We start from the raw sequence: 16,759 nt of genomic DNA, 5'->3' as shown, positions 1-16,759 counted from the left end.
GACAATTAGCTTCTCAGTTAGAAATCCTCTCCTTCTTGTTGTGAGGCAGGAACAAAACATAAGCTCTTTAAATAATAGATTTAAAGGATTATTTTGTTAAAGAAATACTTTTGTATATGTTCTGTCACTTGGCTTAATGAAACACTTATTCATGGCCTCATCTCCAGATTTTTTATCAAAAGTTGTTCTGAGTGTTTGAATCAAACTAAAGTTCAGGAGGTTGATTTGGAGCTGAAGTGAAGAGTTGGATTTATTTCACATCTTAACTAAAAATAATAACTTGAGTCTGGTTTCATATGAAGAAGTATTTACAAAGATGAATTCAATGAGTGTGTGAGTTTGTACATGTGCATTGATCCAGGCAGCATGGAGCCCGAACAGCTTGGAGGTGTGTGATGTGTACTGTCGGCAGTGTCATTCATACAGCACATTATCCTAATGAGCGTCACTCCCACCACATTTTGAGCAGCAGAAAGCTCTGTGATCACTGAAGCTCTGCCTCTAGTGGATCCCAATTTAAAACCTGTCAGTCGCGCTCCTCGCTGACCCCGACAATATAAACACTTGTCACAGAGGCCTCCTTTCACTGGCTCACACCACAAATATCACCAGACCATCCTGGATGGTTACCCTAAGAAGTTTAGAGGGGAAGATTCTCTTTCCAGTTTACTTCAAGTGTTCAAACCAAAAGTTTCCACAGCAGCCATTAAATGTTGTTTAAATCATACATGCTGCTTTGCTGTGCTAAAGTCTGAGTTTCATACTGAATATCTATTTAGCAGTATATCTAAGGCCATTAAGCTCTCAAAGTATCCATTAATCTATCAATAATCCAGATTTCAGATTAAAGACAAGTGCACAAGAATGAAGGTACTTTGTTTAATTTTCTATTTTAATTTATGTTATTTTAATTGTGGAAGAAATGTGCTTCACAAGAAGGGGGCTGAGCACATGATGAAGTAGACAAAGTAAAGTAACAAGGCACATATAGGAACTACATATCGAAAGGAAAGACAAACATGTAATAACAAAAAACAATTAAATTAAATTAGATTGAATTAAAAATGTAACAACGGAAAAAAAAAAAAAGTTACAAAAACATAAAGAAAAATATTAAATACATATATAATTCGAAAATGAATAATGTAACAACGTAAAAACAGTTTTTAAAAAAAGGTAAATATTAAAAACAAATAAATAAAAATAATAATGTAATAACGTAAAAAAAAAATGTAAGTAAAAAGGTTTAAAAAAAGTTTAAAAATATATATATTAGATACATAAATAAAAAATAATAATGACAATGAAACAGATAAGCCTCATTTAGGCAATTCATATAAATTAGGCAAATGGGATTAAGTTGGAGAGCAATAATGGTACCTATTAATTTCTGGTGGTTAATCAAACAAAATAAAAATTTGTGAGGTTACAGTTTAAGAATACAAATCCATTTATCAAATTGAACAAAAGCCTCATAGTTGGTTAAATTTGCATTTCAGTACACTGCTAGTCAAAAGTTTGGACACACCTTTTCATTCTAGGGTTTGTATTTATTGTAATGATTGTAAACACTGTAGATTAATACTGAAGACATCAAAACTATGAAAGAACATATATGGAATTATTGAATGAACCAAAAAGTGTTAAACAAAGCAGAATCTGTTTTATATTTTAGATTCTGTAAAGTAGCCCCCTTTTTCCTTCATGACAGCTTTGCACACTCTTGGTATTCTCTCAGTCTGCTTCATGAAGTGGTCTCCTGGAATGGTTTCTAATGAACATGAGCCTTGTCAAGAGTTCATTTGTAGAATGACTTGCCTTCTTAATGTGTGTGAGACCATCAGTTGTGTTGTTCAGAGGTAGGGTTAGTACACAATGGATAGCCCTATTTGATTACTGTTGTAATCCAGATTATGACAAAACCAGATTATTTCATAGTTTTGATGTCTTCAGTATTAATCTAAAATGTTGAAATAATTAAATAAATAAAAAACATTGAATGAGAAGGTGTGTCCAAACTTTGACAGGTAGTGTACATGACTGTGAATTATAATGCGCAACCCCAGTTCTAAAAAAGTTGAGACACTGTGTAAAATGTTGGTAAAAAACTGAATTTGATGGTTCAAAGACAACCTTCCAAATGTTGAATATTGTATATTTTTGTTGTATAAAACGCCACATAAGTGACGAGTCAGGACTGCAGGAAGGCCAGTTCAGCACCTGCTCTTCCACTACAGAGTCATGTCTGATTTCAATGCAGTCATCTCCACTAAATCACTGCATTAAAAACAGACATGACTGCAGTAGAGATCACTGCATTATAACATTAGCAGGAAAACTGAAAGTGAGGAGGTATTCATATCTGTCATCATCTGTCTAATCTTCAGGTAGAGGGGTGTAACACGCTGTTAGTATGAATGCCACTTTTTAAAACTAGATTCATGGTGACTTAGAGAGATCTTAGATGAAGCAAAGACGTCCATTTGTGCTGATAGTTTCTGCGGTACAGGAAGTAATACTCGGCCTGCTGAGGATTTAGACTCCTTAGTTAAAGTGACGTTTGTTAAACTAATTTTATAGTACACAAAACATCTCTGTAACTATTTAAAAAGAACATTAGAAAACTTTGATACAGTGTTTATCACAGATGAACTGTCGTTTTACTGACGTTGTTACTCTGTTTTGCATTATCATTATCCGTTACGTTTCATTAAAGGCAACAGTTGCTTCACTCTCTGCTCTAACAGATTCATGATGTTCTTGCACGACTTGAACGTTGTGTCACTCGTTGTTCCGTTATCGAGTCGTGCACCGAAGGTAAAACAGTGACCAAACATTACTCCAGAGTCAGCAAGCTAGCGTAGCGTGTTGTTGTGTCTGGTGTGTGTGTCCAGCGTGGACGGCGGTTGTGTTGGGTCCCGGTCTGTTCCAGCCGGGTGAACAGAGCTGAGGGGCCAGCTGAGGAATGTCCCTGTGACCCTACACACAGGAGACACAAACAGAAGCCAAAAGGACCACGGGGGGGGAGGGAGGGAGGGAGGGCAGGGACAACAGGGTCTGGGCGTATGTGCGTGCGTGTGTTTGTGTGTCCATGCATAACAGTGTGAATTTGTAAGGGAGAGAAAGTGTATGTTATGTGCATTCATATGTTTATCCATGCATATCAGTTTGTTCAGTCTGTAAGAAAGAGCCAAAGGGACAAGCAGAGGAGGCTGTGAGAGAAACACAGAGAGAGAGAGAGTGTGTGTGTGTGTGTGTGTGTGTGTGCGTGCGTGAGTGTGTGTGTGTGTCAGCGGGGGTCAGCACTTGCACCCTTTGGCTATTGTCTCCCTCCCTGACCAATATAAAAGCATCATAACCCTTTGAGCTCAGACATATTTAGAAAGCAGATAAAAGCACTTTTTACAAACTAGATACACGTCAGCCACAAAGCCCGGGGTCAAGCGCAACAAATTAACAACCCTCTTTCTGATGGGAGTCGGGGGTGTCAGGGGGGGTGGGGGGGGTTACCGGGCAAAGCTAAACCGCCCCTGGAGTCCAGAGCCAAATGCCTCCACATTCCCAGAGCGGGGATGTGGGCTGTTCTGTTGCATTCATGTGTAATTGGTCCTAGGGGCATAGGCTGAGATAAATACTGACTTACTTTTTGTGTTCGTATTATGTCCTCTTAATTGAAGACTTGTTTGGAATTCCCTAATTCCAACAAAAAGTCAAGACGGCTTTTATGAAAGGCAAGAATTTTAATCATTTGTCAGTCAGGGTGCCATCACAGCCAGAGCTCCACACACTAAAACACCACATGTTGGAGTTTCAGGCCTTTTGGTGAGCTTTCACATTCAGAAGTATAAATTCTCTTTATAAATAAGATGAAGCACAATCATCCCGCTGGACAGACTCAAACTCTTTCAAAGAGCAACTACTATAACCATATCAACAAGACAGATATATGTTTGTTTTTCAGGGCTTTCCTCTATATAGATACTTAATGAAGTGCTGATAAAATATGTTTAATAGGTCTAGGCCTTTTTTAAGTATTCTGACTTTTAAATTCATAAGTCCAAGAGAAAGTCAGAATCCTGATCACAGAATTCAGATAAAAATGTCAGAATTTGGAATTCTAAAAATAGAAATCAGAATTCTGATTTTGTTTTTTCAGAATTTTGAGTTTGAGGCCAGGATTTAGGTTTTTATTTTTCAGAATTCTGTAGAAAAGTTGGAAAAAAAATCATATATATACATATATATATATATATATATATATATATATATATATATATATATATATATATATATATATATATATATATATATATATATATATATATATATATTCTTGTTTTTAAGATTGAGATTGAAGACAGAATTCTGTCTAAACATTAACAAAAAATATTAGGTGAAATAAAGTATTTTTGGGAGGTATTGTATTTTAAAATTCTGTCTTTTATTCTTCAAAAGAAAACGTTCAGAATACCGACTTTAAACCCACAAGTCTGAAAATAAAAATCCTGATTCTGATTTTAAAAAAATGAGAATAAAGACAGAAATGAAATGTGTTTCTGTTATCAGAATTTTGAGTTTACGTCAGAAATTTGAAGGAAACATTTGGAGAAACGCAGAATTGTAACTTTAAACTCAGAATTCTGACTTTTTCTACAAATGTTTTCTGTCAAATTTCTGTCATAAACTCTGATGATAAAAAATATCACATTTCTGCCTTCAATCTTAATCTTTGAAATCAGAATGAGGATTTTTATTTTCAAATTTGTGGTTTTAAAGTCGGTATTCTAAAGTTTTTCCTTAGAAGAAAAACATCAGAATTTTAAAATAAAATAACCTCCAAAAAATATTTTATTTCAACTTTTATTTTTTGTTAATGTTTAGGGAGTGAATTAAAGAGTTATTATTATTGACTTGTCGAATTCTATTTATATTTTTTTATTTAAGTTTTTATTCAGAACAAAGTTGAATCAAGTTTTGCAGCTAGTCAAAGTTACAAAGCATTTCTCAGAAAGTAAAGAGATAAATCAAACAGGTAAAACAGTTGTCTAAACATTCTTATAAAATGAGGTGTTAATAGTGGTGAGAGAAATAAATATTTTGTAAAAGAAAATTCAAAGCTTGCAATTTCATTGTGAATAAAAGTGGAATGCTGGGATTGGTAAACAAGTAGGATCGTTGTCGTATATACATTTGAAGAGGTATTTGCAAAAAAGATAACTGTTTTTATAAATTTACAATAAAAATATTTCTTTTTAATATAGATTTTTGATAAAGTAACATTTTTAAGATACCTTTAATTAGTAATGTCATTTTGACTTAGTCAAAGCCACCCAACTTCAATTGATTGATAATACCTTAAGCTAGTAATAGAAAAAAATATGTTTTTTGAGAAGTTTTTAAAAAAATTTAAAAGTGAGTTATCTGCTTTTGCAAATGAACTCTTCATTTATGTACATGTATATACCCCTGCATACATAAAAACTTAAAAACATGTACCTGCACACGTACAAACCCACGTACCCATTCAGGCAAACCAGTAAATAACAGATAAATCAGTAAAAGAATGTAAATAAGCTTAAAGTAAAGATACTCTCACGTAAACTTGTATCCCATATTATATTTTGATTCATTTTCAAACATCATTGATGAAGCTAAAGTTTCAAACATTAGCTGCTTCTGTCTTCATCAGTGTTTGATTCACTGCATCTCCCAGTATATCATCTTTATAAAGTAAATATCTTAATACCTAAACTAGACATTCATATGATGAAGTAAAAACAACATGGTTAGATATGTTTGAGTGTAATATGATTTTCTATCAGGGTCAATCAAGTTGCTTGAAAGCACAGACAAACTAAAGATTTGCCTGTCATGATATAAGCTATTGATGTGTCACTGTTAAGCTGAATTATGGCAGTTTTAATTACTTTTGATGTGTGTGTATGACTGGATGGAGCCAAACGGGTTATTAGGTATGAATAAAAGTATGTAAGTAAGTTTCATTATTATGACCAATGTAGTTTTTTAACAACTTTTACTAAGACACGTTCATACCTGCCACAGTCTTTAGAGTGTCGTGCAGCCTGAGCTCTGCTGCAGCTTCATGTGTGCCCAGCCTAGTTATGCTAAGTAAAGGCAGCCTTTTTTCCTAGTTCTAGTTTAGTTCAATGTACTGATGAGGATGCAATCTCCTGTAGACTTGCACAAAGATGTATTGGTGGGTTCCTGTCCTGTAGATGTTGATGAACTGATCTGGGATCAGAGCGTGGTGACGTGATGGAGTTAGGAAAGCTTCCCCTGTGCTGCCTGCGTGTTGATTTGGAGCTAACAATGTTGGTACTGTTAGACTCAACCCCCAGCAGGGGCTTCACACTGCATGTGTGTTTGTTTGTGTGTGTGTGTGTGTGTGTGTGTGTGTATGTGTTTGTGTGTGTCAATGAGCCTGTATGAATGAGTATGTTTGCAGACATGAAAATCTGTAGTTGTGTTTCTTCATATCTGCTGTGATTTGTGCCTTTGTGAGTGTGTGTGTATGTGTGTGTGAGTGTGTGTGTGTGGCTAGGTTCCCACTGGGGTTAGTTTGTGTGACACTGCTGACAGGCCCTTAGATAATTCAGCCGGCTGATGAGGTTACCCAAACGGCGGCGGAGGCCCAGCGTGCTGCTAATGATGAGAGGAGGGGGGAGGCACAGGTCGGGCAGAGGAGGGTGCCTGTGTTTGACCAGAGATATGACTGTGTGTGCGTGTGTGAATATGTGTGTGTTTAGGGGGGGACACCTGCCCCACATTAGGCGAGAGAGGCTCTGACCCTAGCAGCTATAATATCAGTGCAAGCCCTGACCCCAGTCCAGGTCTGGTTGGAGTCCAGAGGGGTGAGAGAGCCGGGGTAGATGAGGGGGGAGTTATTTTTTCATTGTATGTCCGTTGTCCCCTGTCCCAGCTCTGCCAGCGTCAGAGCCCAGTGAGGGGTGAGTAATGTGAGTAATGGAGAGTAATAGGGTCCAGATAGTGAGTGTGACCATAACCCTTGCAGGTCAGAGGTCACCCTCCTTGCATATTGGTCCTGGCCCTGCTCGACCCATTTGGGCCGTAAATGAGTTTACCCAACACTAATTACTGGGGGACTGCCAATGGGCGCGCTGCTTAATGGGACTGACAGCTGCCTCTATGCCCCACTTAGCCCCACCCCCCACCATCCCTTTGATGCCAACAGCATCTTCCCACCACAGCTCTGAGTCCCTGCTGTCCGGACTGATAAACTGCATGTCCACAGTCCTTTTGGGCTGTATCATACATGAATCTTTTTATCTGTGTAGATAACTTATGCTGCTCTGTAGGGATGTAAGGAGACACTCAACCCAGATTCGAATCCCGATTGTTGGTTCACAATACGATTCACTCATGATTCTTTAACGTTTTTCAAGAAAACTGGATTTATCTCAAAATTTAAATAACTATTATTTTATTTCAATTCTCAGATATGGACAGTTGCAATATATATTTTTTCTCTTATATTTCTTTGTAAAGAAAGTAATCCTTTTTCATTTTTAAGGTGTGTTGTAACTCAAATAAAACCACTGCACACTTTTTTTCAGCACCCTGCAAAAAAACTAAATGACCGTACAAAAATACATTGTTGGAAAATTTCAGAACAATTACAGAGAAATGGAAAGTGAATGATTCCCAAATGAAAGTATTAAATATTAAAACAAATAAGGTCAATCTCTTTGAATTAGGGATGTCAATTTCAAGTATTTTCTGTGATCGATCTTTGGAAATGTTAACGATCAATTATTCTTTAAAGATGACATATCACGCTTTTTTCATCAATATATATTGGTCTAAGAGGTCCCCAAAACATGTCTTTAAAGTTTATGCTCAAAAAAACACTTTGAAATCAGATTTTGGCATGCCTGAAAAACCCTCTTCTTCAGTCCTCCTCAGAACACTCTGTTTTCTCTCTGACCACGCCCCCTCAGGAAGTGGATGTGCCCTCGGCTCTCCAGCACATTGATCTAATGTTTACATGTTGGCTGAATATACACGGCTGCTCAGAGATCACGTTACTTCAACCCTCTGAATCTGATCCAGAATCTGATCCTGACGGAGAGGCACCTGTAGCAGGACCTTTCTGAACGATTGGTCACAGATTTAGTGTTTCTTGTTGTTTTATTTATCAGTATGTAGACGTGTGTCTTGGTACACAGCTACAAACATGTAGCTATGTGGCTATGCTAACTAGCGCTAGCACTTATCCATGATAAATAAAAATCATCCACTAGATCTTCAAATCTGCAGACGTGGGGAGTAAAACCGACCTCTGCCAGAAAGGCAGCAGGACCTTTCTGAACGATTGGTCACAGATTTAGTGTTTCTTGTTGTTTTATTTGTCAGTATGTCGACGTGTGTCTTGGTACACAGCTACAGCTACAGCTACGACATGTAGCTGTGTAGCTATGCTAATTAGCGCTAGCACTTTTCCATGACAAATAAAAATCATCCACTAGATCTTCAAATCTGCAGACGTGGGGAGTAAAACCGACCTCTGTGTTTATTAAGACAGCCTACAACTAGCATGCCTCCCTCCTAAGCTCCTTGTTAGCACACATTTGTGCAGGTAATGAAAAACGGAGGAGGGATTCAGTATTATTTTATACAGTCTATGGGCTGAACAAGCTCCGAGCTCTGACTCCGTTACAGACCGGATATTGTTGTGACGTAACAAAAACACTGAAGTCTGAAACGGCTCGTTTCACACACATTTACAGAAAGGTGGAGAAATCAAAACAGGGGCAGAATGGATTTTTTTCATTCTCGGGGGGTTTGTAGACATGCCAGGGACACATATTTCAGGTAGAGAACCATTAAAAAGTCGATTTTGCATGATATGTCACCTTTAATCATTAAAAAAACGTGAACGTTTTCCATGTCAAAAATAATGACAAATGCATTGTTTTCCCAAAATCAAATGTTCCTTCACGACACAGTGTATATAACTGACAGAATTAAACAGCTACGGATCACATTGAGGTGTTCAAAATGTTAACACGCTCATAAATAATCTCTGTGGACGCATGGTCATAGAGTGAAGACTCGGACTACAACATGTGGATTTACTGCAACAGGACAACTGAACAGAATCCGATTTTGGACTCACAGTGTCCAGTTTTCTCCTTCCTATTGAGAAAAATAAGCATTTAAAGACCTGTCACTCAGCCGCAGCCCCCAGTTGAGCGTCTCCGCTATAAGCAACACCTTCAGTCAGCTGATTCTGAAACATGCTTTAAACTTAAAACTCCTCCAATCAGCGAGTGACGAGAGAGCAGAACATGAGACTTCATGATGTTGAACAAGTGGAGTATAATGCAGATAGAACCTTCTACTGTTTAAAAATAATATCCAGATACAAATTATGTTGAATCGATTTGAATCCACCCTTATTTGTATTGCTTTTTTACCGTCTTGTGATATATCCTTACATCCCTACTGCTCTGTTTATAAGCCTTGATGAAGCTGGTGTCCGGCTGTATGCAGACGATGTTGTCATTTATGCACAAGCTAAGGCTTTAAGTGAGGTAGGCGTGATCCTCACAGCATACCTGGACGAGCTCCGTCAGTGGGTGTAACATAGAAATCTCTTAAAGAGTTAGGAAAAACCATAGACTGTATAAAATATGGACGTAGTATTCGTGACGTCACCCATCTGTTCCTGTGAGCTGTTTAAAGCAAATCAACGGCGGCAGCCATATTGGAAGTGCGGAACTCAACCAGGCAGAGTGTGACGTAGGGTGAGCCTCCTAGCCAATAGCTATGTGTTCCCGACCGGGAGTCACGTCAGTCATGTCCTTATTTGGGCAAAAACTTGTAATCTTAATATCTTCTGAACCGTCACGTTAGAAAAAAATTCACCCCCCGTCTTTTTCCCATTCATGTCTATGTGGTTTCCGGTGTTTCTGCAGCCAGCCTCAAGTGGATTCTCCATGTACTGCAGTTTATAACACTTCCGCATGGGCTTCATAGTTTGAGACCAGAGGTTGCCGCTTGGGAAAAAGGTTCAAGGTTCAAGGTTCAAGGTTTCTTTATTATCCCTGGGGGGCAATTTGTCTTTCAGTCAGCGGTGACACAAACAGAACAGTACAACACCAACATCAAAACATTCAAGACGGTAACAACAACAACAGTAACAACTGGAAACAACAGTTATGCGGCATTATTAAGCAGACTAGCTGCTGTCGGTACAAAAGAGTTCCTCTTCCTATTCGTCCTGCTATTCGGCATCGCGAATCTTCGGCCTGAGGGAAGCCGGCGAAATTCAAGAAAAAGAGGATGGCTCGGGTCAGCCACGATGGACCAGGCCTCGCTGAGGGTCCTGGCTCGGAAAACACTGTTTCTCTCATTTAATCAGGTCCAAACTGGAAGAAAAGAGGGAATCAATCATATCTAGTCATACAGGAATAATCTTGGAGCCAGAGCCCAAATTTTGAGCAGGAAAAAAACTATTTTTAAAATGTTTTCAAGTTAATCAGAACTCAACTCAACAGTTTTTTATTTATACAGCCCCTGTCATACATTCCAGCATGCAGCTCATAGTGCTCCACAAAACAAACAAAACAAACACAAACAGAGACAGAAAATAGCAGCAATAGTTAAAATGATACAAGGCTAAAACAAGATAAAGTACAGTAATATGAAATATTTAAAGATAAAATAAAATCATAACAATGACTCAACTCCATGCATCTTGTTTATAAATCACCTTTCATACATTCAAGCATGCAGCCCAAAGTGCTTCACTAATGTCAGCACCACGACACAGAGTATAGAAGACCTAGATTATTGTAACAAAGACAAGGTGTCGCCGGACAGGACAGCAGCCCGAGCGAGCTGTCATGTTGTCTGAGTGGTGAAATGAAGGTACAGCAGTCCTGACCTGTGCTCCACCACAGCTGGAGCTAATAGCTTCCTTCCCCTCTCTGTGGTCCGCAGGCCGGGAGTTAACCTTTGGGTCAACATAAATGTGGTTTCTGGTTTGAATGTACATACAGTCAGCCTCTGGAACAATCTCAGGAATTTACTTAGACCCCACATATCTACAGAAGGACATCTGGATTATCTGCAGTTGCATGAGCCTTGTTGTCACTTTGTCTTTTGTGACTTAAAGAATGAAAAACAAGTTATCAAGCAGAATTAGAAAGCCTGCATTGCTCTTACTCTCTTACTAATCATATTTTTAATTTCATTTGTTGTACTCATGGTGTTATGACAGTCTTAATATCTGTTTCTTTCTCTCAGCTCGGCTCCTCATCATTCTACCGTCTATTTTTACAGATGAACATTTATCAGTTTTCCAAAGCTCTGACTGTCAACTTGACATGTAAACAACTTTTAAAGACAGCTCCCGGTTGTTTCCAGCTGCTGTAGTTTAATCTTGATAAAGGATCAGCTCAGCTAGCCCTTAAACATCCCTGGTACAAGGTGACCGAGAGACACCTTTATGTAGGACTGTAAGTTTTCTTAAGAAGAGGAAGAATAAAAAATCGATCAATCCCAGAGACATGCACTGATCGAGAGATATCCAAGTGAAGGGGTAGCCTGGCTGATCTCTGTGTCTGGGGTTTGGTGCCTCGCTCAAGAGCACATCAGCAGTGTCTGCCTCTCAGTCTCAGCAGATGTGTGTCTAACATGAGTCTGGTCCTGCTGGAGGTTTCTGCCTGTTAAAGGAAGTTTGTCCTTGCCACTGTAACTTGCTAAATGCTGCAAAGTGCTCTGCTCATGGTGGATTAAGATGAGATCAGACTGAGTCCTGTCTGGAAGATGGGACTGGATCTGATCCTGTCTTGATGTTGGGTCTTTGTTCATAATAGAACATAGAGTACGGTCTAGACCTGCTCTGTTTGGAAAGAGTCTGAGGAGAACATTTGTTGGAATTTGATGCTATATAAATAAAGATTGATTGATCGTATTGTATCATATGAAGTCATTAAAAGCAAAATGACTGATCAGGACTTGAATGATACAAAGAGACACCTGTCTTCTTAGAGCAACGACGGTAGCACAACAATGTGTGTTTCATTAGTGGAGGAGGTCACCTGAGTGTCTGCAGAGCAGAGAGCACACGTGTAGGGAGGGTTACTACACTCTGCAGACCAGTTCATTCATAAACTACAGCAGAGACAATTTGCTGAGGGTGACGGTCAACCCGGGGCACACAGGGAACACAGTCTTTGAAACCCAATTAAAAAGAAAAAACACACACACAATCAGTTTCCACACACACACAGAAAACCATGCTCCTTTGATTGGAGTGACAGGTTGGAATTAGCAGCCTAGGTATGCACGCTGAATGTTATGCATTTGGAGGAGGAGGAGGGGGAGCGGTGAAAGGAGAGGGGAGGAGCGCTGTGGGAGTGGGCTGATCGGGTGTGTTTGGGTGTAAGGAGCTATGTAGAGGGTGGGGTGATGACCAGGGGTGCTGATGGTAGGGGGGCTACTGTTGGGTCTCAGGGCTTAGTGCCCTCCTACAGGGTTGACGGACAGGGGGGAGGACCCGCCTTCTACACACACAGAGATACTGACGAATGCTTTTAGCTGGAGGAGAACACTGTATGGAGTTACAAAGAGAGAGACATTATAACGGCATGGTCTCAGTTCTCTGTCATACTATTTCAACATCAGATTCATTTTCAGGTCAGCGTCTGAGTCTGATAAATACAGGGAGCACCTGTCTCCTCCTCTCTCTGTGCAGTCACATCTCATGCTCTAACTCTGAGTCCTTCAGCTTCCTGTGAATCAGAGTTAAAGACCACCTCTTTAAGCCACTTCTAAAATCTAAACATACTCATTATTGTTTTATTGTTATAGCGACTGATAGTCATCATTATACCATCTTTATTGGTACTGCCACCACGAGGCTCTATTATACGTCAGTACTTTGTCTTCCTGTTCTTCTGTCTGTCTCTCTGCTCGTTTGTCTCCATCCATCTCCGTCATTCGTCTCTCTGATCCATCTTCCCTGTCCCCTCTACTTCTGGCAGATGGCTGCTCACCATTGAGGTAGGCCCTGCTTGAGGTTTCTGCCTGACTAAAAAGTAGTTTTCTTGTCATTGATGTGAGGTTACAATAAATAATCCTAAAAGATTTGTTATGATGCTGCCAGGCTTATATTACTTTGTTTAACCCTCCTGTTATGTTGCGGGTCAAATTGACCCTTTTTAAAGTCTATCTTAGGCGGTATATGCCTTCCAAACCAGCTAAATGCAGCATAAAAATCTGGACAGCATGTGACAGAAGAGGTGTCTCGTGGTAATTTATCAACATCACTTCATGAAAATATATATATATTTTAAATACAATAAACAAAAATCTATGTCATGTAAAACTATTGTATTTATATTTAGGGCTTAACTTGAATTGTAATGGAAAACGAGTGAGTTATCCTCATTGAACCATGATCTGTGAGAATTAAAGAACACCAGTGGACTAAATCTTGATTTAAATGGTTCGTAATGGAGCTAAAAATTTGATTAAAACAAATGTTTATTGGGATTTTTTGGGTTCTGACACTTTTGGATAATTAAATATGCCCCGGGTCAAATTGACCCAGGAACAGTATTGCTGTTCCAGATAAACAGACTTAACAGGAGGGTTAACATTCCCCATCTGCTCCATGTGTTGACAAGCCAAAGAAGGTATGCTGTAAGTATGCTGAAGGAAAATGATGGAGTTAAATTTCCCTCAGAGGCTACAGAACTAAAACTGACCCATTTTCAATTAAAATGATGTTAAATCTATAAATATGTTGATTCATGAAATCAGTCACACAGACCTCACTCAAACCCATGAACTTCACTCTTCTGGGGAAGGGATGGACAATGATTTTCAAATATTCAAATATTCGTTCACTTTGTAAGAATCAAAGAGTTATTTCCAATATTTTCTGGTTGTCCCTGTGCAGTAACGTCTCCTTCATTATTTAAGTCTTCATCACTGGGCCGCCACACTCAGCATCCTCTCAGACTCGTATCCCTGATGTTGTTGTGGATCAGACTTTGAGTGTGTGTAGAGATCACATCAGGTAGAGTCTGCAGAGGAGACTCAGGATACTGGTCCAGATATGAGCTATTGAAGTCCTCGGTCTCTACCTGGAGGAAGGTGATCATCAGGTGCTGAACGTTCACTGAGTCCTCTCTGCTGAACTGTCTGCAGTTTTCTGTTGCTGCTGTTTCGTGGTGCTAATGCTGGCTGCTTCTTAATACGTCCTTGTTGCGATGACTCATTTTCAGGACTTAAAAGATTCATTGTGTTGAAACCTGAGGACTTTCTCCTCTTCTTGGAACACTTGTAGTGCTTGTTTTATAAGTTATAATCATGCTATCCTCCTCAGAAACAGTGAAAACATCCACACCGGTGACACCATCTTTACCCTTTCATCAGCATGTAGTGGCCTCACTTCTTCTTCTTCTCTGTATTTGATGGTAGATCACACACTGCCATCTACAGTGTGAAATAAAATCATATTATGGGAACAATGAATAAACATAGATCCCTTCTATTATCAACCATTCATTTATTGGACTGATATTTATCACTGCCTCTTTCTTTTAATACAATGTTTTAATACTACTAATGTATAGTAGCCCAAAGCATCCATAATGTTTGTCCACAGTTTGAATAGATGGAGCTTTGAATGAGTAGAGTTCGTATCACACACTAACACAGGTGTAAGGACACTTAGAGAAGACTGATTGAAGCAGCTCACATGATTTAATTTTAGAAAGTATGAACATCATTGTTGGCACTTTATAGACCAGATGATGAATGTATTGATCAAAGATTCTCCACAAATGAATCAGTAATAAATAAAATGTGCCTCAGCATGTTTCTGCTCCTTAATACGAGCTGGAGCTTTAAGGAGAGACGACGTACAGTCACTTGTTGTTAGCAAAAGAAGCGTGACATGCAGCTAAACTGCAGAGCCTCTGTAGTTATCCTCCATCATGCTCCACCGGGCAAAAATGCACAGACCGGGTGGCGCTGATGACATAAGAGACACACATGGCTGTTGTAAACCCAGAAAAGCATAGAACTAAGATGAATAGATCTACCATATGGATCGGCACTATATATCGTCCCCTTGTCACCAATATCCGATCTAGCTTTTTAAGTCCGATCTAGACGATATCCGATACCAGGATCGGATCGGTGCATCCCTAGTTGTCAATCAGTCGTTGGTTAGGTTGATCAGTTGGTTAATGCTTTTCAGCTCATATCTTGGGCTTGGATTGTTTGATTGATCAGCATTTAATCAGTATCCGATATCTGAGATAGGATTGAGAAGGTTCAGGTGATTTAATGTTGGTTTTGCTGCCATTGTTGTGGTTTATCAATAAATCAATCAATCAGACTTTATTTATAAAGCGCTTTTCATACACTGACATTGTAACACAAAAAATAAGATGTTAAAACCACTGTATAAAATATGGACGTAGTATCCGTGACGTCACCCATCTGTTTCTGAACGCTGTTTTGAAGCCAATCGGCTGCGGCAGCCATATTGCTTCTGTCGAGCCAGTGTGACGTAATGAGGCGGGCTTTGAGCCTCCTAGCCAACAGCTGCAGTGTTCCCACAGGCAGCTGTGCCTCTCATTGGAAGACTGGTAATCTCAATATCTTCGAAATTGCCGAATTAGAAAAAAATTCACCCCCCTCACAGTGAGAGTACATCGAGAAATTAGCTATTCAGACTACAGTCATCGTTTGTACCAGGCTGTAAACATGTTTATTAATGCTGCAAAGATCGTCTTTTCCCATTCATGTGTATGTGACTTCCGGTACTTCCGGAGCCAGCCTCAAGCGGATCCTCGATGAACTGCAGTTTTTAACACTTCCGCATTGACTCATATTTTTAGACTGGAGGTTGCTGCTTGGTTAAAACTCAACACAGGAAATTAAACTCACCAAAATGAAATACATTTCTAAGATAATAAAACACTAAAATATTAAACCATTAAAAGAAAATAAGATGCTATACTTAAAAATAGATAAATACATCAAATAAAAAATAACTACAATTTGAACTAGATCATTAATAAATAAATAAATTCAATAAAAAGTGACTAAAATAAAATACAATTTTAACATTTTATGAAAGGTTCTAGTTTTCCCTTTTTTTTTTTAACTCTCTCTCTCTCTCTCTCTCTCTCTCTCTCTCTCTCTCTCTCTCTCTCTCTCTCTCTCCCTCTCTCTCTCTCTCTCTCTCTCTCTCTCTCTCTCTCTCTCTCTCTCTCTCTCTCTCTCTCTCTCTCTCTCTCCACAGCTCCTTTGTCACAGGCACTGCATGCTGTGAGAATCTCTCCCCGCTCTGCATTTGGGATGTTGACCGGTAAGTCACGAAACACACACACACACAAATATCCTCTTTACATCAGAGATACAGTCTCCCTGCCTTTTAAGTAAACCCTCCTGTGTCTTTATAAAACATCTCTTCCTCTTCCTCTTGTTGGGCTCAACCAAGCCTCAGTGAGCGTTCAGGACAGGGATAAACACCCTCTCCTGTTAGAAATGTCTTTCAGCATATGAACCGGTGTTTTCTGTTATTAATCAGCCGCTGATTAAAGTCCAACCTGTTCCTGCGTGGATGTGGTCGATATGAAGTGTCGTCTTAAACGGCACCATCTGGCCTTTAATGAATAAGAGAGCTAAGCTCCGATTTGAAAACACCGGTGTAGGTGAAGGAAGATTTTAAAACAAGGAGTCTCTG

The 16,759-nt window shown here is 39.1% G+C and overlaps 1 protein-coding gene across 1 annotated transcript in view; it reads left to right on the top strand.

Moving 5' to 3' along the window:
• Positions 1 to 16,759, top strand: part of fbxw4 (F-box and WD repeat domain containing 4) — a 56,449-nt gene that overhangs the window by 22,220 nt on the left and 17,470 nt on the right. Inside the window, exon 6 of the mRNA XM_034681890.1 lies at positions 16,316 to 16,381. Coding sequence (XP_034537781.1) covers positions 16,316 to 16,381 — 66 coding nt within the window. The remainder of the gene's footprint in view (positions 1 to 16,315; positions 16,382 to 16,759) is intronic.

The sequence above is a fragment of the Notolabrus celidotus genome, chromosome 4 (genome assembly GCF_009762535.1).
Source record: "Notolabrus celidotus isolate fNotCel1 chromosome 4, fNotCel1.pri, whole genome shotgun sequence".
NCBI lineage: Eukaryota > Metazoa > Chordata > Actinopteri > Labriformes > Labridae > Notolabrus > Notolabrus celidotus.
Note: the sequence above shows the minus strand (reverse complement) of the source record. Positions and strands in the feature narration are given on the sequence as shown.